This window comes from Amphiprion ocellaris, chromosome 14, assembly GCF_022539595.1.
Source record: "Amphiprion ocellaris isolate individual 3 ecotype Okinawa chromosome 14, ASM2253959v1, whole genome shotgun sequence".
Taxonomy (NCBI): domain Eukaryota; kingdom Metazoa; phylum Chordata; class Actinopteri; family Pomacentridae; genus Amphiprion; species Amphiprion ocellaris.
This window is the reverse complement of record NC_072779.1, coordinates 27,181,104-27,208,920: the sequence shown is the minus strand read 5'-3', so window position 1 is coordinate 27,208,920 and position 27,817 is coordinate 27,181,104. Positions and strand designations below refer to the sequence as shown.

Here is a 27,817-nt window from a genome sequence, read left to right as displayed (position 1 = left end):
TGCAGGTCGGATCATTGCCGACCCCTCTCACCCTGGACACAGACTGTTCACCCCCCTCCCCTCAGGCAGGAGACTAAGGTCCATCCGGACCAGAACCTCCCGCTACATGAACAGCTTCTTCCCCTCTGCCATCAGACTGATGAACACTAGATGACTCTACGTCACACACACGTGCCTATGTTCAGCAGCTCAGCACCGACTCATCAACAATTACCACTGTTTTTTGCACTACAATATTTGCACTACGTGGTGGCCCCCACCACCTGCTGCTACTGGTCACTTTATTCACTTAGTCACTTTTTTGTTGTACAGTGTACTTAGTTGTTAGTTTTTATTATAGTAGATGTTAGCTTTTATTATAGTATTTACTTTATCTTTATCTTTATTTTTATCTCTACTATTTGTTAAATGTTTAATGTAGCAGCATTGCACCGAGTCAAATTCCTCGTTTGTGAACCTCATGAACAATGGCAATAAAACTCATTCTGATTCTGATTCTGATTCTGAAGTCCGACAATTAATCTAAGATGGCGGACTTCCTGTTGGATTGAGGGTATGGCTCCAAGAGACTTTTTTGTTCTGCCTGTCATGCTATACATGTCTACCAGATTTCGTAGATGGAGGTGAAACTTGCTGTGGGGGCAACTTGTTAAAAATACTGCAGGGGGCGCTATGGCACATGCTGTGAATGTATTTTGGCATCTGGATGTGACCTGGAAATTCTGGAAAGAACGGTTGCAAATCAATTATGTCAACATTTACAAAGGAATAGCTTGTTTGAAGAGTTTCAGTAAGGCTTCAGAGTGCATCATAGCACAGAAACAACTCTGGTGAAAGTTACTAATGACCTTCTCATAGCGTCAGATAATGGACTGGTCTCTATACTTATTTTGTTGGACCTTAGTGCGGCATTCGATACAATCGACAAACTTTTATTACGACAACTGGAACATTGTATTGGCCATAAAGGGACAGCACTGACTGGACTGGTTTAAATCCTACTTATCAGACAGGTTCCAGTTTGTGCATGTCAACAATGACTCTTCTGAGCATACTAGGGCTAATCATGGAGTTCCTCAGGGTTCTGTCTTGGGACCAATACTGTTCACATTATACATGCTTCCCTTAGGCAATATATTAGGAAGCACTGTATTAATTCAGAAATTGTTATGCTGACGACACTCAATTGTATTTATCTATGAAGCCAGATGAAACTAATCAGCTAGCCAGACTGCAAGATTGTCTTAAGGACATAAAGACCTGGATGACCTATAATTTCCTAACACTAAATTCAGACAAGACTTAAGTCATTGTATTTGGCCCCAAACATCTTAGAAAATTGCTTTCAAAGCATATAGTTACTCTGGATGGCATTACATCGGCCTTCAGTACTACTGTGAGGAACCTCGGCGTTATCTTTGACCAGGACATGTCCTTTAACTCACACATCAAACAAATCTGTAGGACTTCCTTTTTCCACCTGAGAAATATTGTAAAAATCAGGAACATCCTGTCTCAGAGTAATGCAGAAAAACTAGTCCATGCATTTGTTACTTCTAGGCTTGATTACTGCAATTCCTTATTATCAGGTTGTCCCAATAGCTCTCTCAGACATCTACAGCTGATCCAAAACACTGCAGCCAGAGTACTGACGGGAGTTAGCAAGAGAGATTATATTTCTCCTAAACTGGTTTCTCTTCATTGGCTTCCTGTTAAATCTAGAATAGAATTCAAAGTCCTTCCTCTGACATATAAAGCTCTTAACAACCAATCTCCATCATATCTTAAAGACCTGATAGTACCATATTATCCTAGCAGAACTCTTCGCTCTCAGACTGCAGGATTACTTGTTGTTCCTAGAATCTCTAAAAGTAGAATGGGAGGTAGAGCTTTCAGTTATCAGGCACCTCTCCTGTGGAACCAGCTCCCAGTTTGGGTTCGGGAGGCGGACACCCTCTCTATTTTTAAGACCAGGCTTAAAACCTTCCCTTTTGACAAGTCTCATAGTAAGGGCTGACTGGGGGACCCTGAGGGGGTCAGCTGGTGTCCTCATTTGCACAACTGACTTCCCCTTTCAATGTCCTTTAGTTTGCCCCTAGTTATGCTGCTATAGGCCTAGGCTGCTGGGGGACCTCTCTTGATGCACTGAGCTCTTCTCTAACTACCTATGTATTTACTATATATACCATTATTGCATTACACTCACTCTGTTTCTCCGTGTCCTTTCTCCGAGCATCTCCGGTCCCAGAGCTGGATGCTTCAGATCTGTGGTTGTTCTCCCACCAACTGGCCTAGTCTCCATCTTTGGGATGCTGCTGTTGACCTTCCTCCAGCCCACTGCTTCCAGCTGCCCATTTCCACCAATCTACTCTGCATTGCCCTTACTATACTTGATTTGCTCATCTACATATTTTTGAATTTACCACCAGCTATATATGTAGTATATTTAATGCCAGAGCCGTACACCATAGCAGTAAACTATAATCAGTTTCCATGTTAGTTGTACTTTGCATGTATCATCTGTCTTATTATGCATGTATCAAATTGTGTGTTCTATGGTCCTTGAAGGATCAACAATGATTGTACAACAGTGTTGTACAAAACATCAAAAGTTTCACACTGTGACATTATCAAGGAGTGAAGACTTCGCTGATCAATATCCAGAATGATACAAAGTTTGGGGCCACGTGCAAAGGTAATGCCTAAACTTACTGTTACCAATAAGTGGTGCTATGACTAAATTTATGAGCGTGGATATCTTCAGACCGGGACTGGTGTCCAAACGTGAAGTTTTGGACAGATTGGATCGTGCAGCTGAGATATAAAGACTTCAGTAGTCATGGCGACGCATTGAAATTCACCGTGCCACCTCAGACGTGCCATTTGATGACAAGTCACCATTTTTTTCCATGAATCATCATCAACATCTTAAGGCTTATGTCACCACATTTCAGGTGAATATGGGCCAAGGGCTAACAATAGTACATCAAAATGTAAAGAAAAAAAATCCTGCTGCCAGTCAGTGGCACTATGACTGTAAATGGATTTTGTCATATGAATGTCATCAGGAGAGGATTCTGACCAAACATGTAAAGTTTGAGGCAGATTGGTGCTTGTTCAGGGCATTTACACAGCATTTGATGTTTCATAGCGAAGGATCAAACTTCCAGAGGCTGCCACAGCCACGCCCTTTGACTTTTGCAGAACATTTTAATAATTTTTCATCACTAAGGCCTGCTTTATGTACTGGGAAAATTTGAGGTGATTTGGAGTTACCCCCTAGGACGAGTTGGCTCTTGAAAATAATCAAAAATGGCCAAAATTTGACAGTCAACGTAAAATGGCAGACTTCCTGTTGGGTTTACAATATGGCCACCACTTTTTTTGTTCAGCCTGATGTGCTGCATATGCCTACCAAATTTGACTGCTGTAGGTGAAATATGCTGCCCGTAGGAAAGTATAAGAGGTGCTTTGGAGCCATTTTGCCACATATATTTGCAATTCCCCTAAAATACAAAATTTTCCGCCTGTTACAATGTGTGTGCAAATTTGTTGTTTCAGGAAAAAAATAATAAGAAACATTTGCATTCCAATAGAGTCTTCGCACCATTCGGTGCTTGGACCCTAATAAAAACTACTGAATTAGAAGGTGTGTCCAAGCTTTTGAATGATACTGTACACATATCAGTAAATCTACCTGTAGACCACCACTGGGATCCTCTTCCAGGACCTGAAGGAAGCCACACTCTCCAGTTCCTTGTCAGTGATCCATATTGGAACCAGAAGTTTCTGCGGGTAGCTGGAGCACAACCTGGAGGAAGAACAAGAGGTAAGAAGTTATTAGAGGATGACTAAATGTAGTTTATGATGCTGTATTTACTTTTAATGTATTCCAATAATAAAAAAACAAGGTGAAACAGAGCTTAAAGCTGCTGCAAACACAACTTCCAAAATTTTTGACTTGTCAGGGTCACCGCAGCATTAATAACTCTCAGCTACGGCTAAATCCCAATCACAATTTTGTCACTTGAAATTGATTCAGGCATTCATTATGATGATTTAAATATTTGTTCATTTGTTTTACCCACATATTATGCCTTGCTGGGAGAGACATCATTATTGTGAAACCAGGCTTTATTTCCTTTCTTTCAGAGCAGCGAACACAGTACACAAGGTTTTGATTGTTGTTGTATTGAAATCAAGCCTATCTCAACACTTTATTGTAGACTGCAGTAACTTAATCCCCTCTGTCAGCATGCACTTCACCGTGGCTGTAGCTGTGTGATGGCAACAGTACTTCTTGCACACCAGAGTTGGTCACTTCCCACAGCAATGAACCTACGTCACACACAGATTACCCACAAGGCCATTTTCCCTAAAGGGAAAGGCATGGCCAGTGACAAGATTGTCACTCCACTTCACGGTTCAGCTTTGGCCATCACTTACCCACTAAAGCAGAGCATGTTGTCATGTTGATAAATGAATGCTCGACTCAGATTCTCTGAGTCAAATCAGGGATCTCTGATTGATGCTTCGAAGCATCGATTTTTAGGTGGCAGCCCAACTCTCAGCTCTTGCAGAGAAGAAATTACAAAGTGCTACTGCCTCACTCCATGGTTTCCTCTTTCTCTCCCATGATACTTTCATCAATTTTTATTCACTTGCTCCAAGGAGGTAGGGATACAGATTGTGTGTGTGTGTGTGTGTGTGTGTGTGTGTGTGTGTGTGTGTGTGTGTGTGTTCGTGCGAAAGTGAAATCCTGTGCTGAGTCATGGACCTCAGTAGGCTGTGGCTTGTTTAATTAGCCAGTTGTCCTGTGTGTCTGTCTCCCTCAGGAGGATGTGCTCTTCTTGGCCCTCCAAGCAGACTGACCTTTTTTGTAATGTTTATTTACTCAGAGAGCAGAGTAGACAATGATATACAGGTACACACACAACTACTCGATATACACGGATCAGCCTCAACATTAAAACCCTGATAGTGAAGTGAATGATATAGCTCATGTTGTTAGAATGCAATGTTCTGATGGGAAACTTTGTGTTCTGGCATTCATGTGGATGTTACTTTGACATGTACCATCTACATAAATATTGTTGCAGATCACATACACCCACTGTGCCAACAGCCCTTCCCATTGCCAGTGGCCTAATCTAGCACGACAAGGTGCCTTGTTAAATAAATAGCTGTTCAAGAATTGCTCGAGGAACACAAAGAGTGGAAGGTGTCGACATGGCCTCCAAACTCCTTTGATCCCACTGTTTTGATTATTTGTTTATGCTTAGAATTGGTCAGACTACTGTTAACCTAAAGGATTAGACAACAAAAAGGTGAATAAGTACTCACCTGTGTATCTCCACTTTACTAGGACAGTAAAATTAGAAACAAAACATGAAAAATTTCAATACCAATAGACTGAAGTGTGTTCAGATTTGACTGCGATATGACTGAGTAGTAGTGTGAATGTTAATGCAAATTTGCTAAGGCTTGCTTTTGACATTGCAGTATATTTTACTCACATATCTGTCTACAACCCCTGGCAAAAATTGTGGAATCACCAGTCTTGGAGGATGTTCATTCAGTTGTTTAATTTTGTAGAAAAAAAAGCAGATCACAGACATGCCACAATACTAAAGTCATTTAAAATGGCAACTTTCTGGCTTTACTATTTACTTTTTTAGATCAAGCAGAGGGAAAAAATTATGGAATCATGAAAAACAAACAAAAAACACTACAACACACCACTAGTACTTTGTTGCACCACCTCTAGCTTTTATAACAGCTTGCAGTCTCTGAGGCATAGACTTAATGAGTGACAAACAGTACGCTTTATCAATCTGGCTCCAACTTTATCTGATTGCTGTTGCTAGATCAGCTTTGCAGGTTGGATCCTTGTCATGGACCATTTTCTTCAATTTCCACCACAGATTTTCAATTGCATTGAGATCCGGACTATTTGCAGGCCATGACATTGACCTTATGTGTCTTTCTTCAAGGAAAGTTTTCACAGTTTTTGCTCTATGGAAAGATGCATTTTCATCTTGAAAAATGATGTTATCATCCCCAAACATCCTTTCAATTGATGGAATAAGAAAAGTGTCCAAAATGTCAATGTGAACTTGTCCATTTATTGAAGATGTAATGACAGGCATCTCCCCAGTGCCTTTACCTGACATGCAGCCCCATATCATCAATGACTGTGGAAATTTGCATGTTTTCTTCAGGCAGTCGTCTTCAAAAATCTCATTGGAATGGCACTAAACAAAAGTTCCAGCATCATTACCTTGCCCGATGCAGATTTGCGATTCATAACTGAATATGACTTCCGTCCAGTCATCCACAGTTCACAATTGCTTTTCCTTAGCCCATTGTAACCTTGTTTTTTTCTGTTTAGTTGTTAATGATGGCTTTCTTTTAGCTTTTCTGTATGTAAATCCCATTTCCTTTAGGTGGTTTCTTACAGTTCAGTCACAGACGTTGACTCCGGTTTGAGCCCATTTGTTCCTCATTTGTTTTGCTGTCCATTTTCTGTTTTCAAGTTATATTGCTTTAAGTTTTCTGTCTTGACGCTTTGATGTCTTCCTTGGTCTACCAGTATGCTTGCCTTTTACAACCTTCCCATGTTGTTTGTACTTGGTCCAGATTTTAGACACAGCTGACTGTGAACAACCAACATCTTTTGCAACATTTTTTGATGATTTACCTGCTTTAAGAAGTTTGATAATCCTGTCCTTTGTTTCATTTGACATCTTTCATGTTGGAGCCATGATTCATGTTAATCCACTTGGTGCAACAGCTCTCCAAGGTGTGAGCACTCTTTTTTTAACCGCAGACTAAAGAGCAGATTTAATCTGATGCAGGTGGTAGTTTTGGAAATGGAAACTTACAGGGTGATTCCATAATTTTTTCCTCAGAATTGAGTGATTCCATAATTTTTTCCCTCTACTTGATCTAAAAAAGCATTGTTATTGACTACCGCAATTTTTTTTCTTGATTTCTTTTAGTGCTTCTTAAAGCCGCAAAGTTGCCATTTTAAGTGACTTTAGTTTTGTGGCATGTCTGTCATCTGCTTTTTTCTGCAAAACTAAACAACTGACTGGTGATTCCATAATTTTGCCAGGGGTTATATGAGCGGCCCCCTGGAGAGGCTTGCCTCACTAATCTGATCCAACTACAGCTGCCATCCTCATCCAGCAAGCTACAAGTCTTTCAGAGCCACCTTGAAAGTGTACTTTTGAAATCTACATTTAACTTCACTACTACCAACCAAGAAGTAACTGTAATTCAGGGCAATTTCACAACTCCCAGTTCCCACCAAAGTTTTGACACTCAGTGCAGAGAAGTGCCAAAACACACACAAACTGTTCCTCACACAATCTGTTCAGACTGGCGACATTGTGGTGACAGTGTTTCTAGTCCTGCCTGATTCCAGTCCTCCTCTCTGTCACAGCTCAGAAAAAGCTCTTTCAAACACTGCTACTCACCATTCACAGTATTCTCGTGTACTACTAGTATTACATACAGTACGGTTATCTGTGAGGACAGCAGAGCCACGCTATTTATGGCAAATTATCTGTTACATACTTGTAGTTGCAGTTAATGTCAGACACTCTCCAGACGTTCTGTGTGTCGAAGCCCATCCTCTTGACCTCCATTTCCATTCTCTGACGCACGTGATCACCTACACACACAGGGCATAAAGTGAATAAAAAGAATTTCCAAAGTTGTTCTTAAATTTTACACTAAAGTTGTTGTGTATGTGAACCTGGGCGACAGAGATGAACGTGCTGGTCTTCATCATCGGCGCTGCCTCCCAGACACCAAGCATGATACGCCAAGGCGAACAGGTCCTCCAGCCGGGACAGGTGGGCGGTGGCCCGGTTCAGACGTTTAACCCATTCCTGGCACTGCTTGAATGTTGCAAAGTGGCATCTGTGGAAACCCAGTGCGAAGATTAGAAAACTCCATAAGAAAATATCTCCTTACAGCTTTATGCATTGTGAACTAGGAGAAAATCAAAAAAGCCAACTCATAAGATGTTCAATGATTTTCCAGCATGTAGAAGCAGGGGTATAATGAGGCTGCTTCATGATAAGGAACCAAGATGTCTCTGGCACATCTGTTACAGAGCATCTGAAGGCTCCAATGGTTCTGAACTATACAGATGTCCATGATCAGACAGAGATAAGAATTTCAGGCTGCTGAAAATAAAAGCAGGCCTTGCCCATTTTTCCTTTGAAACTCTGTAAATATCATCTAAATATATTCCATCTCTCTGTACTGGGCAAATGACTATGTAACAATCACATCAAATTATTGAAATCATTAATAACAGCAGCTACAGATCAATTCTGCAAAAACATTCTTTCAGTAGAAGCCTGGGGAACAACCTCTCATTCTCATTTTATGTGGTGTTTAGACTAGAAAGACAGCAGTACTTAATGGAGGAAAATGTCTCATTCATGTAATTGTTAATACAAAATAATATTTCTGTGTTGCATTTAAAATACTCAGCAACAAAATCCCCAAATTTCTAAAAGTATACAAAGAAATAACTTGTGTCACTGTCCTCTGCTCGTTTCTGTGAAATACTGGCATTTCCACGAACTGCACATTACGGCTGGAACTAATAACAATTTACATGGTCATGAATTGCATTATTTTTTAAATTCTTTATTATTATTAATACTGTATAATTTATCTTACTATAAACTGAAATATATATTTTAAAGCATATACAGGGCCCTATAAAATCTGTTTTATTTTTTCCCAAATTCTGTTTTTTCCATTTTAATTTTTGGGAATTCCATTTTTTGCCATTTTAATTTTTGGTAATTCTGTTTTACTCTTATTTTATGACCAAAAACAGTGTTTTTAATGTAAATGACTAAAATGTACACAAATTAAGTAGAAATTAACTTACATTTATTGAAGTGACAGACAACACATTTCCTCAATATGGCAAAATTAAAGTGCATCAAAAACAAGCAGCAAGTAAAAAAAACACAAGTTGACTTCTTATAAAACAACAACCAAACATCTGAAACTTCTTTTAAAGTAACTTAAACAAATTATTTAAGCTGTAGGACTAGTTAGTCCTTGTGAGCTACTCTCTTCAAATTTCCCACCTATCAGAGGCATCACCATTGAAATACATGATTGCCAGCCTCTTTGTGTTGAGTTCAGTGAGTGTCTCTCTCTTGTCTGTGAGAAGAGTTTTGTATTTGCTGAAGCTCCGCTCACAATCGAGTGAGCTGACTGAGAAGTAGATGAAGGGCACAGCCATCTCTGCAACTCTTGGGAATCTTGCACTCAGGCCTCTCCAGTAGTCCAATCAGTTGACAGGGGGTCCCTGGAAACACATTGCTGATAGGCCATCCACTGCTCACTGAGCTCTGCTGATGGGTTAGCCATGGGCTTCAGTGTTGAGTAGGCTTCGATCTGCTTTTCCATTACTGGAGCCTGTCTGGAATCAAAGACTCTGGTCAGCCTGTACACATCTCTGGCTGGATGTGTGTCCCAGTGCTTCAAGAACTTTGTGAAAGCCAAATGAAAGGCATCATGGAGATTGTCCAGCATGTCATTCTTCGTCGCTTTTCTTTTTTTCCGTTTCGCAGTTTTTTCGCCGACGAAGACAGAGCCACAGGGAGCCGCTTCGCCATGCTTACAATGTTTGGAAGGGGGAGGGGCTCAGTCTTTGAAAGGGGCTTGCTATGTCACCCAGATTTGCTTCCCGCCGTGCAGTTTTCCCCAGACATACATTCCTCTTCCACATGAAAACAGCATTGCGGTCAAATTTCGCGATATTCCACGTTTAAACATAGATTCTGTTTTTAACGGCGAATTCCGCGATTCCACCCGCGATTCCGTGATCGCGGAAATATTGGGGCCCTACATATAAAAAGTCCATTTGAGCAATAAGTTAATATCTACTGACTGATTCATCAATCAAATGGATTGATGTCCTAATGGATTTAAAAGCTGGTCATGAAGTTTGCTGTCATTGCCAACATATATTCATACCAAAAGAAAACAAAGTTTCATCATAGACACATGCAACTTAATGTCACATGTGTCTAATAATGAGTTTCCAAAGTCATTATCAGTGACAATTCTTGCTCCCTACCCAATCCCCAGAATAATGTATTTTCACTCCAAAGCTCACTTTACACCAGCTGGAATAACCCTGTTGAACTATGAATATTAAGATCCATATTCGCTAGCGTCAAAAAATAATTCAGGAGGAGAGCATTAAAAATACCACTGGAACAATGTTAACATAATTTTATTACTAAAGTTAAGTATTGTAACAGCTATTTGTACACATAGAAATATTGATTAGTGGTTAACCAGGGCAATGTATTACCGAAATTGCTTCCTAAAGGCTCAATAGAATTGAACTATTGTATTATTAATACAAATGACCACCAAAGTGCTGTGCTGTATTTACTCCTGTTATCAAAAGCAACCGCAATCACCCTGCAGAGTTCATCTGTGCGTGTGTGTTGCTCTTCTTACCTGACAACTTTAGAGTCTTTGCAGATGATGTGCAGCTGGAACATGTCTCTGCACTCCACACTTTCTATCAGCCTGAGAGGCACCTGTAGGGTGAGACAGAGAGCAGGTGCAATCAGAATGATGGTCCACTGTCAGAGCAGACAGCACATCTGTAGAGAAGTTACCACCCTCTGGTCTAGTACAGACTGAACCCAGGCTAGAAACACAAAGCACAGTCTCACTGTGAAACAGAGGAAGACTGTCCATTTCTAGCTTTGTCTCTGACACCAACCAACAGCAATATACCTGATGTCTACAGTACTTTTAAAGCTTTAAGTGGTACTGTAGACTGAAGGGTTAATGAAGTCACCGGCAATATTTACAAGTCACCTACGCAACTTCATTTTCGGACAAACCCTTATGCAACAGAACTGTGTGCACCTTGTATGAACAACTACTTTGAATCATGGCAGAAATGGTGCTTGTTTATTTCATGAAGGTCAGTCCTGCATCATATGGTACTCACAGATATCTCATTGTCCACACCAGGGTAGGTCTATAACACAGTGACACCATGGAACACAAACAGAGAGAGAAGGAGGAGGGAGGACACAAGACAGGAGGAAATGGGGGAAAAAAACAATTAAACTAAAGAACTTCAGGAGACAAAGGGAAATGAAGAGTTAAAGGAAAGAAAACACCAAAGAGGCTGTAAGATGAAACATAATTGAGTGGCTCATGCAGTGAGCTACTTGCAGCACATGACCAAGCCAAATGGAAATCATGGAGAGAAAAACAAACATAGACAGGAGCAAAGGGCAAGAAAGCAGCTTAGAAGTAGGAGGGTGAGCTGTGAAGGGAGGTGTAGGTGAGAGGTTGTGGCTTGTTGGCATTCATACAGTTTACCTCTGTTGCTGAGGTCAAGGTAGGAGTCTGCCTAGTAGGAAATTACCTCAATAGGGACTGCTATTTGTTGATATTTAAACTCAGTGCATTCATCTCACTGTCCTCTGCTAAAGTAAGTCAAGGTGAAAAGACATCATAAATGTCTCAGTAATGTCTCAGCCCTCACCTCCTTCTTCCTTTCCTAAACAACGTCATCATTTCCAGAAGTCAAATCCTTTTGGAAAAGATGACAGGGATTTGGGAAAAAGGAGGATTTTCACTGCCAGTGAATACAAACAATTGGACTGTTTGTGTTTGAGCAAGAACTGACATCAGCAGGAGCAGGATGGTGGACATCAGTGCCAGTGGGGGCCGGGCCTTTGGAGCCTGGACGTCACATTAAACCTCTCCTGTCTGAGGATCAGAGAGCCCGCTACCCCCATGGCACAAATCTGGTACAAACATTCTCAAACTTCAAGTCAGCTATGCTGGAATACAACTAAAACTGCTTTACCCCATGAAAAATACTTGTAGGTTTATTTGCCTTGTTTGCACAATTATGTGTTTATAAAATTTATATGGGGAAAAGGGAAAAAGCCCATGTGTATCCAAACTAAACACTTTATCCTTTTCTCTCCTGCTATTGGTTTTTGTAGTGGCATGGTGATCACGCAGACACTTGTGCCATTGTGGCTCTTCAGTATGTTTATCATCTGAGACAGTGTACTCACGTTGATGACAGAGTCCTTAAACTTGATGTGGAGCCTGTAGTTGGAAATGGCAATGATGGCTTCATCAGCACGGCCAAGATATTCTACCCCTTCCCCCTGAAGAACTGGGAACGGCACCTGCAGAGACCAAAACAACGTGACTGTTTAAGTCTGCTGAGCATTAATATCATTACAGCAACACCTGTTTACTCAGCTTTATTGTGTCTACTGCAAGTCTAATCTTGACATCCATGAGTCTATTTTTAAAGCTGTGCTCTCAGTGTTGTCCAAGCTAGTGCCCATTATTGATGATCCCCATACAAAACTCTAGTTAACAAGACTGTACAGTCACCATGGCAGCTCTGTGACTCTGTAGTTAGGCACAGTGGTACTTTTTGATAAATGCTAATGTAAGCATGCCAATATGCTTAAAGTCAGTTCTGACATGTTTGTGTATAGTATCCTGACCATCTTACTTTAGCAATTCAGTATGCTAACATTTGCTAAGTAGCACTACACACAATTATAGCAAAAACTGGTGACAACCTCATTACTATTGCAGGTATTTAATCATAAACCAAAGTATCTGACAAACTAAACTTTGGACGTGATGATGGCACCAGATTGAAAAGTCAAATGATCAACCAAGTCAGTGGGATTCATCATCTCATAACAATGTATACGACATGAAATTTTACTAGATACAGTAACACCATCTGTAAGTCACATGATTACAAACAGCACAATGAAAGACTGTTTAAAAAAAAAGCGGCTGAATTTTTTTCCTGTCTGGACCGAATGGTAGTAAGACTAAATTAAACACTGATGTATTTGAAAAGAAACATGCATAAACCTGTGACATTTCTTAAAGCGAAGACTCACGTATTATATTGGCATTAGTGTTGCATAGCTAGACCTGAGGGTTGTGTCAGCACTGGAGAATGATATGGATGCACTTTACTACCATTCTGCAACAGAAGGAAAAACACTCTGGCTTGCTTGCATTTTAAAAAAACGATTCCAATTGTCTCAGTCCATGATGCAGCGAGAGCAATCTGCAAAATAGTAATGGGGAAATCGTTTTAGTAGAGCATCCGCAAGAAGGGAGATGAGCATTGTCATTAAAATGGCTAACTGACCAGAAGAACCAACAATGCCAGTGTTATTGCACAAGCCACATTCTCTACAAAGGTTGCCATTTTCAGCCTGTAGATGAGGTTGTTTCCTGTAGTGACAGGGATTTTCAAAACAATTACAACCAGACAGTAGTAGAAGAGGAGAAAGCAGGAGAAAGGGTAGTCATAAACCTGAAGTCTACATCTAGAAAGCCAGACTAAGCTGGCATCGATACTGAAACTGAAATACCATATTTGCAATAGCAATACCCAGTGGTGAACATAAGTCAGACAGTTCATGCTCCCATCGTCCGAATGACACTGAAGATATGAGAAAAGAGGGACATGAAAAACATTGTGCATGTGTAGCTCTCCAAGTAGCACATAGTAGTTTTACAGAAGAATCTTTGTGAGTTCAGAGGGCTTGTTGGTGAGCCTGAATGAGCAGGGAGACAAGAGGCAGGACTGGGAAGGAGACTGTTTACACCAATGCTACTGGCACAGTGAGGGATCCCAAACTGTCCATTAACATTCTTAATTGTACCCATTTTATTACAGTTACAGCCAAGCCATGACTTTGGCTGCAACAAGACCCCCACATTAAGGTAACTGGAGCATTTTCATTTTATTCTGAGGTAGGGCATTATTTCTAAAAACCAACCAAGTGGAAGAGACACATGGCTACATCTGCCAACTTCTAAACCATGTTCCAATTTATATAAAAACTGAAGCTTTTAACCAGTTTCAGAGGGATCGGTATCACACTTACCATTCTGGTCAATATTTCTGAGTGTTTACTGTAGCTGCTTTTTCAAGGGAATGAAAAATGACTAACTGAAATGTAGTAAACAGTAAGATATTTAGAGTCCGAGCACCGAATGGTACAAATACCCTATTGGAATGCAAGGAATTATTATTTTTCTCCCGACTTTTTAAACGCATTTTTGAGGGCCTAAACATGCTCAAATTCGCGTAAAATTTGCAGATGCACCAGAATTGGTGAAAAATTTTATATTCGATAGGAATTTTAGAGGTATGTGGCAAAATTGCTCCATAGCGCCCCCTAGAGTGTCTTCATACCATAACAATGCCACAGTGTGAAGATTTTGACATTTCATACAACGCTGTTGTCGTGACAACACATTGTTGATGTGGTAAGAAAAGTGCTTTTTGACAGGTTAAGAATGCTCATAAAACTCATCAAAATTGCCACACATATCACAATTGGCTAAAGGAAGGACACTGGCCATTTCTCAATTCTAAGGATGCAATTCCGTACTCACGTACTTGGTGAGAACGGTCAGGCAGACCCGGTAAGACAACTGTTCGAGAGGACCGTTTGTTGTTTCGACAGTCCAGGGCCAGCCCCTTTTCAACTGCAGCAGAGCTACATATGAACTGGTCACCAGAAACCCATGTATCTACAAGAACAGTTTGTCGAATTCTCTCATGCGGTGGTCTCCATGGTCAAATTACTGCTCAGAAACCAGCATTACACAGAAGACCAAAAAATTGTTTGAGTCATTGGTGAGACATGGGAGTCATACATGATATTAATTCTTTTTTGCAAGGCCCAGACTTTATGTTCTGATGTTTTTGTAGGAAATTTGCATATTCAAAATAAAGTATATGTCTAATTTCTACATTATTTTTGTATGCGACAAGACTTTTGTCCAAGCAAAATCTGACCTTTCTCTCCTAATTAAATGATAAAACTCAATGAATGATACAAAACTTTATTTTAGTATAATAAATACAATCTAGAGGGCTTTGCCATTCATAGGAGCCATTTCTAATTCCAATTGATCAACTACCAGTCAAGTTCCTATTTGTTGTTCCTACAACTTGGATAAGTGACAAGACTTTTGTCAGGGACTGTATACACCAGGACGTGGATGAAAAGTTATCAAAATGTTGCGCAAAAGTCTGAGGGTGTGGTCATGGCGGCCCCTGGAAATTTGACCCTTTGCCATGAAACTTCATATACTTTTTGACACATTAGGAATGCTCAGAAATTCACCAAAATTGCCGCACACATCACAATTGGCTAAAGGACAACACTGTATGCATCTCGGCCTGCATGTGTCATAGCGCCCCCTACAGTAATTTCAACAAATAACACCCGCAACATGTTTTACCTATGTCTACAAAATTTGGTACACGTATGTTAACACATCAGGGCGAACAAAAAAAGTCAATGGGACCAAACCCCTAAACTCAACAGGAAGTCCACCATCTTGGATTAATTGTGATATTTTTCGTGATTTTGGTCATTTTCAGTGGTTATCTCCTCGTAGAGGACAACTCCAAAAGACCTCAAAATTGGACAATTTATACAACATGCTTTAAGGCTGAAAATTTGTGGAAATCGTACATACAAGTCAAAGGGTGTGGCCATGGCGGTCCATCAAACTTTGATGATACGTCATGAAGCAGGAAGCGCTGTGTAAATCCCCTCTACATGCTGCAATCTGATTCAAACTTTACATGATTGATCACAGTCCTGCCCTTATGACATCCATATCATAATATCCACTCACACTCATAGTGCCTCCTACTGGAGAGGAAATTACATGTTTTACACTTTGATGTACTATTACTCATCAGTTGTCCATATTCCTATTCTTTCATCCTCTTTACACTGGCATCCAGTTTTTTCTACCTCTTTATATTGGGAGTGCAATTCAACCTTGACTAACTGCTTCCTGGTATGTTTTTTGTCTCTTTCTATAGGCTAACAGTATGTTTCAGCCTATTTACACTGACTCCAATTATGTTTTAGTCTTACTACATTTGCTCCCAGTATGTTTCAGTCTCTTTAAGTGGCTTCAATATGTTTTGTCCTCTTGTTTTAAACACCAATTTTAGCATTTTTCTAAGACTTGTCTGTGCCATTTTGCCTCCGTATAAAGCACACTATAACTGTGAAAATGCTCTAGATTCGCACATACCATATCTCCAAACTCTGTGATATAATCCCTGAAATTGGTCAGCTACGTATCGACACCTTCACTTTTGTGTCACACCGCAACGTACACCACACCTCCACTTGCATCATGTCCCGAAGTGCATGAGAGTGAGGACCCATTCAATGCCGTTTGCAGCTTTAATTTATGAATGCTGTTGACCAGAAAGAATTGAGTTCTAACATCATATACATAGAATAAATCACTTTCAGTCGTTGTCCAAAAACACTGTTTCTGGTTGAAAGTAGAGCCCGTATGTAAGATTGGGGATTGTGTTACACCCATTCATTCCTCACTTACATGACCTCTTCACAGTTTATTTTACCATAGTCACCACTTCTGTGTGATTGTCACATCGTATTTTGACTGCCCTACACTAATCATTGGGAACCATGAACTGCAACTCAAGTCTTGTTTCATTGCTGGTAGTGAGGACAGCAGTGTTTCTTAGAGACAACATTACCTCATTCTGCATTAGCATGCAGTGCTGAGTCACATAGTGGACTCACTAGTGCCTGTTAACAGAAGACATGCAGCAGCACAGATGAGGAATATTGTAAGATATCAGGAAATCAGGCTTGTATGAAACAACATCAGTCAATGCTGTTAAAAGTACAGCCACAGCACATAGAGCACCCAAGCAGGATATCACTGATAGACCCATAAAACACAAGTTAACATCTACCCACACAACAGTCCTTTGACCATTTGTGCAGAAAACAGGCAACACACATAATAAATCTAAAATAAAACTCAAATATTTTTTTCTGTTCAAAAGAATATTACAGAATATAAAGAGGTCAAAATCCCCCAGAGCATCAGATTGTTGTTGGTCCAGAGAGCTTAGGTTAAAAAACATTAAACTCGTGACATTTGTCACTACACCTGCTGGTCCCCTTTAACTTAAAATGCACACCTCAGTCCAGACAGATAGCATGATGACAGAAAAGAGTGTAGATTAACCTGGGAAATGGAGCACGTAGTACTCTAACAGAGCCAAACATAGGAAGCAATCCCCCTGGCACTGTGCAGTCGGACTTCAAAAATTGGAATAACGAAAATCCAACAGTAACATTTAGCATGCAAAGAAATATTTCATCAGCAATGTAACCATCTTTTGCTGGCATCCAAGCAGAGCTGAAAACTTGGAAGATGCTGACAGAACAAAATCTGTAGATACAGTCTTACGTTGAATGGAAAGACAAAAAATTCAATATGTGTATTAGTGTGTATGAGCGAGGGAATGTAGCCAAATTGAAGCACAAATTGCCTCAGCAGCAGCAGAAATGGCTAAAATGAGAGCATGCAGCTACTGAGTCTGTATGCTTCTTTGGTGAGAAGAGCCCCAGCATGTCCTGCTGAGACTGCCATAGTTAACGTGCTACACAGACTGGGAGCTGCATTAAACAAGCTGTGCTCTGAAAGTAGGTACATGAGTCACTGGCGGCCAGCAAGTGCAGCAGAAGATACTGTGTCACGTTTCCTCTACAAAGCCTTCAGCAGCAGAGAGCATGAGAGGGAGGGAGGGAGGGAGGGATAGAGAGTGAGCAGAAAGACCTGTGAATAACGCTCTCTGACTTGTGAGTCGTGACTTCCGGTTCGAGCAGCCTGCCTGACAGAAACTGCGTGTGTGCAAATGCACACACAACTGTAAGCATACAGCTCAGCTTGCACGCACATGGGAGGGGAGGGGAATGCCTGTAATTTGCCTAGGGGAAAACAGTGGTAGGAGACGTCAGCTGTCAGTGAAAGTATTATGGGAGTGCCTGCACATTACAAAAAACACAAAAGCAGAGACACAGTGTGTGACTGCATGTGTGAATGAAGGGCGAGGGGAAGGAAATATAAGAGAGCAAGTAAAAGAAAATGTTGTAAGGAAGATAATTACAAATTGCTTTCTGGTGCTTCAGATTAAGGTGCAGTGCACACTGCTCAGCTGGAAATAAATACATTTACTGAGACCACTGACACACAAGTTCTTTGATGCGAAGCCCTTCAGTAATAAAAACATTTTTGAAGAGGTTGATGATCCCTGCAGTTCAGTGCAAACCAAGTGGAAGCATGCTTCAACTGAAAACCACAAAAAGAAACAACAGATAGTGACCCAAGGCTTGGCAAATCCTTCCTCCCTCCCCCTTTCCTTTCTCCGGGTCTCCAGACACATGATGACCAGCTCCATTAAGCCACAGACAGTCAAAGAGCGCAAACTCAACACCACAGAAGTCACAGCACAAGCCATCAGTTTTGCTCTTGGCATCTCCAACATAGAATAGATTTACAAATTCTTCTCACTTAGCAGACGTAAATGCTTTTAAGCCACCGTGTTTTTGTCAGTGCTCTGCAGTGACTCCTGTTTTTTTTGTTTGTTTTTTTTTTAAGTTGAATAGCTTGGTTTAATGTACTCCTCTTCAGGGCTCACACAGGGAGTTAACTTAAAATAGAGTTTATAAGCTATACTAAAACAAGTTGATCTTTAAAAGACTGAAAATTTTTGTAATTTATGAAACATATTTATATTTACATTCATAACTCAAAAGTTGTAAAATATGTGTTTGAATGTGACATTAAGCCAGTAAGTGAGGTATGAAAAGCACAGCTGTGTGACAACCACTACACTTTCTGAGAAGCCTTTAGCCCTTTCATACATGCAAAAGCATGTCAACATTTTCAACTTCCCACTTTCAAAATTTTCCTTTTTTTCATGTCAAGGCTTTGCAGAAATGAATTCCTTAGCTTAATATGGTAGCCTAATTCAAAATCAATTTTCTAAATAAATACTGAAGAACATTTGTTTTTTTTCTTTTAGCAGAAGTACTTATTGTGTGGAGTGAGGGTAGCAGTTGCCTTCAAATAGAAATATTTTGTTATCCACCAAGTTTCCTAATGAACTTTTTTTCTGTGTTGACTACTAAAGGGGGCAGAACACTTACAATGAAAAAAATGCTCCTTTAAGCAACTGTCATCATTTCTTCTTCAGTATTTGCCCTCCAGTCACTCAAGTTGCAACTCCTGCAGTAATATCTTAGCAATCATAAGACATCACTCAGTACACTACCAAGCCTCAGGTGGAGGGTGTTCCAGAGGAAATTCAGATGTTATATTAGGGCCCACAATTAAAATGTAGGGAGGTAAAGATATAATCTGAAAGTGTCACATTTGGTCTTTTCACAAGCTCCTGGTTGTCCAATCTACATACATGTTGCTGGGAATCTGACCAGGTGGGACTTTGCTGTAGATCGGTGTTTTCTCTTAGGTTAATGAAAATTGTTCAGTTCACCTGAAGGCTTTCATCCTCCTTCACCAGCTCCTTCTGGGGGAACAGATCCTTGGCCTTGATGTACTCCAGACTGGGAGGCGCCTCTTCACCCTGCCAGACAGAAGCACAATGTAGAGGTGGACATACAAGTTAGCATTTAGCATGAAACACCACATGAGGCTGTTTCTGAAAAGCAAAATGAAGGGAAAATAGACAGGCAAAACATATACAGTTGAATGATAGTAATATCTAACCACAGGAAAGAACACTGGAAGGGCCAGTCCAACAAAATTAAATCCAATGTAAACATTCTCACTGTTCTTGTATTAAACAGTTATCAAGGTGGTTAGCCTCTGGATGCATGCCAGGTCATATTTCACAACCTCCTATTGCTAACTTGCATACATCATGTAGGAGATTAAAAATTGACTACGAGAGACCTAAATTCACTTCAAATAAGTGGCATGCGACCTTGTATGGTCAAAGAAACTATTTTAAAATATTTGCTGCTCCAGCCACAGCAGTATCTTCCAACTGATAAATAATAATGGTGAAGGAAGAATCTAACTTTAGTTCATTTATATTGCTTTGGCACTGTGCAGGTAGGTACTGCATGTGCAAATGATAGATGGCACTGGGCCCTGGATTCCAAAAGCCTGTAGACTTTGTGACTGGATTACATTCTTGTGTAAGCAAAGACGTAGTTAAGAATTTCACACACGAACATGTTTTTCATGAGTCATGCATGGACTTTGTCTTTTTACAGCTATGATAAATAAATCCTTGTCAGGGTCACTTTTGATACCTGATAATTATGTATGTATGATTGGTTAAGATAATTATATAAAACTACTGCAAACATTTCTGAGCTTGCTGAAAAATGCATCGTCCAATTGCAGTCTTATCAAGTTCACACCTGTTCTAATAGATGGTGGGCTAAAATTAGACTGCAACACTTAAAGAAACAGCAGAGATGAGAACAGGGGAAGAACAAAGGGGGGCAGTCATCTCTGTCCTTGCAGCTTAGAGTGCCAGTGCCCCTCTTAGACTAAGCAAACAGTTTCATAAGGTCATACTTTCATCCATGGGAAAAAAAGAGGAAAAGGTAATCACATGATGAAATATAAGGACAAGCCTATGCCCTTCATCCTGGATTACCTATTTGTTAACAAAAAACAACTCAGAAAGTTAACCATGTCAATAGTAGATTTTTCACTTCGTAATTTAAAAGATACACATAAGCCCTTTTCAGACACAACATTGCTGGCTCTATCAATCTGTTAAAATGAAGTTGTTTTGTCTATCAAATATAGGTCACTTTTTTGACAATGTTCTTTTAGGCTTCATTGAGATATAACTAGCACAGCAATAGAGAGGCTCATATAAATGCACTGTCTGTCATGGACGCAAGATTGGACAGCACATCAAGAGATGTATGATACATAGTAATTTATTAATAAACAAAAGATCTAATAGCACATTTGTCAAACTGTCCAAATACCCAACAGTCCAGTTAATTTAGGATTTCCTGAACACTAAAAATTCTGTCTATGTGTGATGTTAACCCAACTTCTACTTTACAAACAAAAAAATAAAAACATCCCAACAGCTGTGATGGAGCTCAGGACTCAACTAGATGATGGCTGCTATGTGCCAAATGATTTCACTGCAGTTTATAAACTATGACTCCGGGCATGACAGCTCAACTGTCTGATGTGAAGAAAAGTACATACTATCATTCACCATTAGATCCTGACTGATTCTGTCCACGTCCGGGATAAAGCTACTTTTTTTTGTTCCATGTGCATAAATGTGCTTAACTGTCATATTTTGGAGACGCTCATAGTGAAACTGCTGCCGTCTGACGCTGCAAATATTCAGTAAACTTAGAGCAAAAACTCTTACAACAGCTAGAAGCTGAGAACTAACAGCAGCTCCTGTTATCATTCAGTCCAAACCTAGGTTACATTTATCATTGGTAAGTCTCATTCATCTCACATACTGCCTTCATTCATGAGGTTTTGCTGTTAACATTTTAATTTGTAATAGATGTGAAACTGTAAAACAAAGTAAATGAGAAAGGTATTTTGTGATTTCTGCAGGTAATTAACATTATCCAGGTTTCTGATCACATCTATGACATGTACATACATGTCTTTTTCTGTCATTTCTGTTGCGCCTGAATTACCACAGCAGTGGAGCAAGAACTCAGTTTGGTTGCTGGCTGCCTGAATAGTACTACCTTTGCGACTCTGTTGGATTTGGCTTTTCCATCTGATTATGACCATATGCCATTGCAGTTTCTTAATGAAAAAAGAAATGGAATCTTGTCAGGGTGGTTAATTTTTTGTGAACTGCATCCACTGGCAGTTGAGGTTTCCCAAAGAAACAACACAACAAAATCTCATATAGTTTAGCAGGGAACCCCTGATGTCTGACTCCTGTCATGTTTACAGTGATAACATCTGTCATCCAAAGGTCTAAGCTGGTAATTAAACCACACAATAAGAATACCACCCATTGAGCAGACTGGTAACAGATGGAGATCCTTGTTCCCCTACAGTGACAATATCTTCCTTATAAATCACTAACATGTCCCCATCTGATTTCAATGCCATGAACATCATAGATTATAGTATGACAGATAAAGCTGTATTTTTCAACTTCCATTGACTGTTTCCTTTAGCTTATTTAAGCAATCCATTGGCACAACAACTTAAAATTTCATTTGAATGCAAAGGACAGGCATTTCCTCTCCTAATTAGTGTTCTGAAAACGTACCAATTTCAAATGAAAACAATGTTGTATAGGTTTAAAATGTAAGATTCCCTCACCTCCCTTCTGCAATCAAGTCAAACAATAAGTCAGTCTATTGTAGCCATGTGAAGAAATTATACATGCTATTTGCTACATGCTATAATTATACATGATATTTTATTTTTATTTATTATCCCTTATTAATCCCACGAGGGGAAATTCCGATTTTCGCATATCTCCCAATTGGGGGGAGTCAGAGCGACAGTACAGCGCCCTTGGAGCAGGAAGGGTTAAGGGCCTTGCTCAAGGGCCCAACAGTGGCCACATCGGGGCTTGAACCTCTGACCTTCTGATCAGTAGTCCAGAGACTTAACCATTGTGCCACCACCATGATACAGGAATCGGGCTTGAAAAGAAATATTAGTCAACTTCTAATTGGTTCATTTCTTGCCTTGTTACTAGATAAATACTCAGATTTACTACTTTTCTTGAGTTCCATAATTTTAGTGGTGGGCTAACAAGAGAAAGCAGATTCAACAATGTGTATCACCGGTCAAATTAGTGGATTCGTGATAGTGCTTATATTAGATTTGGTTTATTATTGTTATCTTATTGCTAGATGGTGGTCTTATAGCTATGGTGCGTCACAATTACAATTTAAAGGTTGGCATGAACGTTTTTCCCACATGGCTGCCTGTAATTATAATGTAAATGTTATTACATGATGTGTGCCATGTAACAAAAACAAAAGCTGAACATTATGCCAAATTGCACTGCAAAATCATCAATTTAAAATTACAATTGTGGTGCCTCTCTTCAAAGAAGATACTGCAGTTGACCCTGAACTAGACTGCACACCTCCACATCTCCCTGAAGTGTAACCTCACTAATCTCTTGACCTTTGGCCTGTGTTGCTTTCAGCATCAGATGGATGAGGCAGCTCCGCATTATCAGTTTTACTTATTTTCACCTGACAATAGGTGGATCATGACAGTGGCCATCTGAGGCATCCTGGGATGTTCAGGTCATTACTGGCTGGTCTCACATACTGTAGCCAGCCAGCCTGAACCACCAGCCTGCCATCCAGGCACAGATCCATTTGTTAACGGAATAAAGTTTACAGTGGTGTGGCAGACAGCCATCATAAATAAATGCAGATGCTACTATATACATAGAACCTCTTCCACAGAAATTCAATGGCAATCAGTTAAGAGAAGCAGTGCTTTTAGTTTTTACACATGTCCCACATCAATACAACATCCAACCCTTTGGTTCCTATATATCTAGTGCTGCACTACCTGGTAGATACTTGGCACCATTTACTTAATGCTTTTATGCAGCTGCATTGCTCTAACAGCCCTGCTGGAACATAGTGTACTTTAGGACTTTAAGGCAAAAATAGCCCACTAAAAGTTGATTTTTGCTTCATAACAAAGAAAATACTACACTCCAAACAGTTTATCTAACAGCTTATTATGGTAGTTTAAAGAGAACAAAGGAGAGAAATTTCAAGTACAGATAGATACACTGAACTGCATAGAAACACACACATTAATGTAGCAGTGTTTGAAGAAAGACTTGTAGAAATGTAGACCTCTTCTGCAAACAGCCTTAATACTTCAGCTTCTGCGCAGGAGACAGCACTTGATTAAGAGCGGGCTTAAAAGTCATTACGTTTGAAAACAAACACAAGCAATGAAGCACTTTTGTTGTCAGATTTTTTGATCCATTGCATTTTGTCCACAATCAGCTTACAGAAGATTAAAGGAAAAGAGAAATGCTCTCATATCCAACTGACTCACAAAGATCAAGCACAGCTTGTCCTGTGCCGGACACGTTTTTGCTTTGTCACTGCTGTGAGCCTGCGCACCCTCCCCCACCCTCATCCAACCAGCAATCAAAAAGCTGGAGCGAACAGGCATGCGCACATACGCCTCCATGCATTTATCGAATATAAATGTCAGAGTTGATAGAACATGTAACATGTATTGCCAAAACAGTGTCAGCTCAATATTAGCTGCTGTGGCAGCAAACTAGACAGTGTTAACACAGCATATTAGCATTGTGTTTGTAGAGGAAACAAAATGCAGGGCTCAGTTTTTGTGCAATTAAAACAAGGTTTTACTTGTCTGGGGGAAAGCATGACTGGACAAAGTGTCCTGCTGAGATTTTTGGGATTGTGTAAATGGAAATATCAACCTATTGGCCATGTGACATCACAGAGGTAGAATAGACAAAGAGACTGAAAAAGACACAGGCACAGTCTTCCTGAATAAGTGTCTGATTGCCATGGATACATCAACCTCTTTTTAGAGTCAGAGTCCCTCTCTCTCTAAAGCGTTTGGTAACAATTTGCTGTCCTTACTCACCAGATTATTTACTTAATCTGACCGTGGCTTTGTCCTAGAGTTGTGCAGATTAGAGAAGCACTACACGATGCATAGGTGACCTCCGGCATTTGTGGACAACACGCACTTTTGTGTCTGCTTTTACCTGTCTAGGGATTTACTGTGTTGGATGAAAGAGACAAATACAGCTTGACACAAAGTTTATAATGTAAAGGATGACCCTAAATCAAATGCTAGGTAATGAGAAAAGGACGACAGTGGATGGAAACAAATGTCGCATGGATAGAGACAGAATGAAAAGCAGCCAATATGACATACAAACAATGAAGATGAAGGCATTCGTTTCCAAATGGAGTTCAGGGAGGAACAACTCTACATAAAAGGTCAAGATCAACATGACAGGATATGATAAATGTCTTCAAATGCATTTCTCTCTCTCCCTGTCCAGTCTCTGACTATGTTAATATTTCATAGACCACCATGTTCTACAGGATCAATCCCCTTGTGGAGTTATAACTGGGCTGGTACTGCAAGTACTGAGGAAAGCCGGCAGAGGAAATGTATTCTTTAAGTAAGCAGAATTCATCTGAAACACACAAAGTTGGATAAACACTTTCTAGCACAGTGAGACTCTCTTTGGTGACATATTCAAAATACTGACAGATACAGATGTATGTAAATTAAACAACATAATAAGGTGGTTGACAAAAAACGTTTTAAAACATTAGCACAAGCACTAAAACACAAATAAGCAAGGTAAATACTTGAAATGCTCGGTGACAATTTTGAAGGCTACCCAAAATAGTAAAGACAACATTTTTAGGTTTTGTGGTCTTGACTTTAAGAAAACACACATAACAATGGCTAAATACGATTCTTTTAAGTAAAAAATAAAATAAAACCGTGTGCCTCATATCTGTGTTTTTAGTCTTCTATTAGGATAATTTTAGCATGATGGCTTTCTCGGTCTTGTGGTTGTGTACTGTGCCCTGATAGGAGACCCATCTCAGGTGCCAACAGGGTGCAAGAAAAGGCATACAACCTAAAGCACATATCCATAAAGCTTTTGGCTTTGCTTACACTGCTTAACTCGTTTAGCTAGTAGCTATAACAAAATCTTAGTCATGGAACAATCTTAAACAATTCAATTGAGCTTTTTATAGTTCCATTTAGTGGAGACAACATATGGCAAAAGGCGATAAACTTGGTATATTGCAACAGTAACTGAAGATGTTTTTTTCCCCATTGATGATTGATCACAACTATAGTTGTGACTGTGAAAATCCTCCAGCCCCCTTTAACAGCAGAAGATTGACAGAGCTCTGATCTACTTAAGTAACAGAGGTCGTGGATACTACATTATTTAGACACTGACGCACAAGGAGAAGTGCAGAGTCAGCTGCGGCACAGACATGTTAAAGAGAGATCATAGATTGTGTAATGCCTGTCCATGTGTTTTCACAGAAAAAGTAGATTGAGCCAGGAGTAGCACTCATCTTTCAGCAATTAACACATTTTCAAAAAGTGCTGATAAGAAAGACATATTTCCCAATGTTATTGGTATTTATTGTTGAAAACAGTAAGTTATGTATGTTATCATCATATTCTGCGATAACAAAACAGGAGGAATCCCATAACTACTGTGTGGAAAGAGTAGGTTTTGTGATCATTTCAGTCCTACTGCTTGCTGCTTATAATTTGACAGTCTGCAGACACTGGCTGATTCTCAACCGTCAGAAAACTATCATATGGATTACTAAGAAATTTATTTTTTACAGACATTTGTGTTTCCTAGAGGACAAAGCCTACTTACTCTGACATTTCTTCAAGCATCACCTTGAGATCCATATTTGTGGTTTTGAGCAGAATGTCTCAATAACTGTTGGACAGATTGCCAAGAAATTTAGTAAACACACCTGTCCCTACAGAGGAATTGTAATTTCTTTGGTCATTTATGTTAATACTGAGTGTAAAAAGGCTTTAACCAGTTTAGTAAGTGCTAAACAAACGTGCTACATTAAGAATATTATTTCTCATACCATATAATGCAGATGTTTTTTCCCCAATGATAACAAATCCTGACCCAGTTACCAGTTGCTGTTTTTGTCAGCTTTAAATTATACAAGTCAGATAATATATTTAGAGGTAAATACCCTGGGAGTGTGAAGGAATTTATTGTTGAGTTGAAGAGAAGACTTGCTTTAAGGTAGCTGTTAATGGGCACAGACAGTGGACACCCCTGAAAAGTCAGAAGTCAACATGTGAACCATCAGCTAAACTAGGCTCAGTGACATAATGCTAAGACCATCCTGTCTCGATCCTAAGCTGTCAACCTTTTTACAACTCTCCCTCAGGATGCAAACCAAGAGAAACACCTGTTCTACATCAATCTTCCTAACTTAATGCAGATCCTCCACTGCAGTGAATACACGTCACTGCTCTGAAGCTTCAACAGTGAATGAATAATATGCTCAGTCGCAGCAGCAGAAACATTTTACCCATCCTACTCCTGCCAGGCCCCCTCTCTCCTCCCTGCCGATCAACATACCGGCAGCTCAAAGTCCTCCATACAACAGAGGGGAGGAATGACAGCAATAAAGACGCTTTTCATCATCTCATGCTCGAGAACACACTGAGGCAATTCAATTATGTGTATGGAGTCACCAGCAACCACCCCCACACCCACCCCCACTGATGAGAAGGCAGGCACACATACGGTATATGCGAGGCGATGTAGGGAGGGGAGGGTGCTGATATACACCCATCACAAACCAGGCTCACACACAAAAATGAAGACCAAAATAAAAACCTGTGGACTTACGAAGCAGTTGAGCATGGAGCAGGACACCCTTCCTGCGAGGCTCATGTCGAGGGGCAGGGCTGTGTCTGAATGACACACAGCCTATAGAGCAGCAGCAGGACTAGAGCACGAGGAGCCGGCATAACCATTCTTCTCCCAGTCTCTCCACACCTCGTCTGCTCTGAACTCTCTCTGCTTGTCAACCCACTCCCTCCCCACCCACAACCTTGTCCACGTTTCCCCTTCAAGAGGTTCTATGAGACAACACACCAGTCCCTGCTCTTATTCAGGATCCCACCCCACCCCTCCACTGCTCCCAGAGAGGGGAGAACAAGCACGCTGGTGTCTGAAGACAGCCCCTGTTGCACTGCTGAGAAAAGGAGGAGGATAATCCATAAAGGTACACACAAGAGCAGCGGTACAGCAGATCAGCTAAGTGAGAACTGACAAGAAAGCAAAGTGATGAAATGACTGCAGATGTGCCTC

The 27,817-nt window shown here is 40.2% G+C and overlaps 1 protein-coding gene across 5 annotated transcripts in view; it reads right to left on the bottom strand.

Annotated features, from left to right (window-relative positions):
- The window catches only part of mtmr4 (myotubularin related protein 4), a 63,658-nt gene that overhangs the window by 18,894 nt on the left and 16,947 nt on the right, over nucleotides 1–27,817 (bottom strand). For 3 of the 5 annotated variants that reach the window (XM_023269331.3, XM_055017097.1, XM_023269332.3), the window contains exons 3-9: nucleotides 19,448–19,537; nucleotides 12,111–12,227; nucleotides 11,021–11,050; nucleotides 10,516–10,598; nucleotides 7,763–7,929; nucleotides 7,582–7,678; nucleotides 3,698–3,811 (exon numbers count right to left, since the gene is read on the bottom strand). In XM_023269331.3, the coding sequence (XP_023125099.1) occupies nucleotides 3,698–3,811; nucleotides 7,582–7,678; nucleotides 7,763–7,929; nucleotides 10,516–10,598; nucleotides 11,021–11,050; nucleotides 12,111–12,227; nucleotides 19,448–19,537 (698 nt within the window). Of the gene's footprint in view, nucleotides 1–3,697; nucleotides 3,812–7,581; nucleotides 7,679–7,762; nucleotides 7,930–10,515; nucleotides 10,599–11,020; nucleotides 11,051–12,110; nucleotides 12,228–19,447; nucleotides 19,538–27,352; nucleotides 27,551–27,817 lie in introns of those variants that run through there. The other 2 variants (XM_023269329.3, XM_023269330.3) reach the window with 2 other exon arrangements.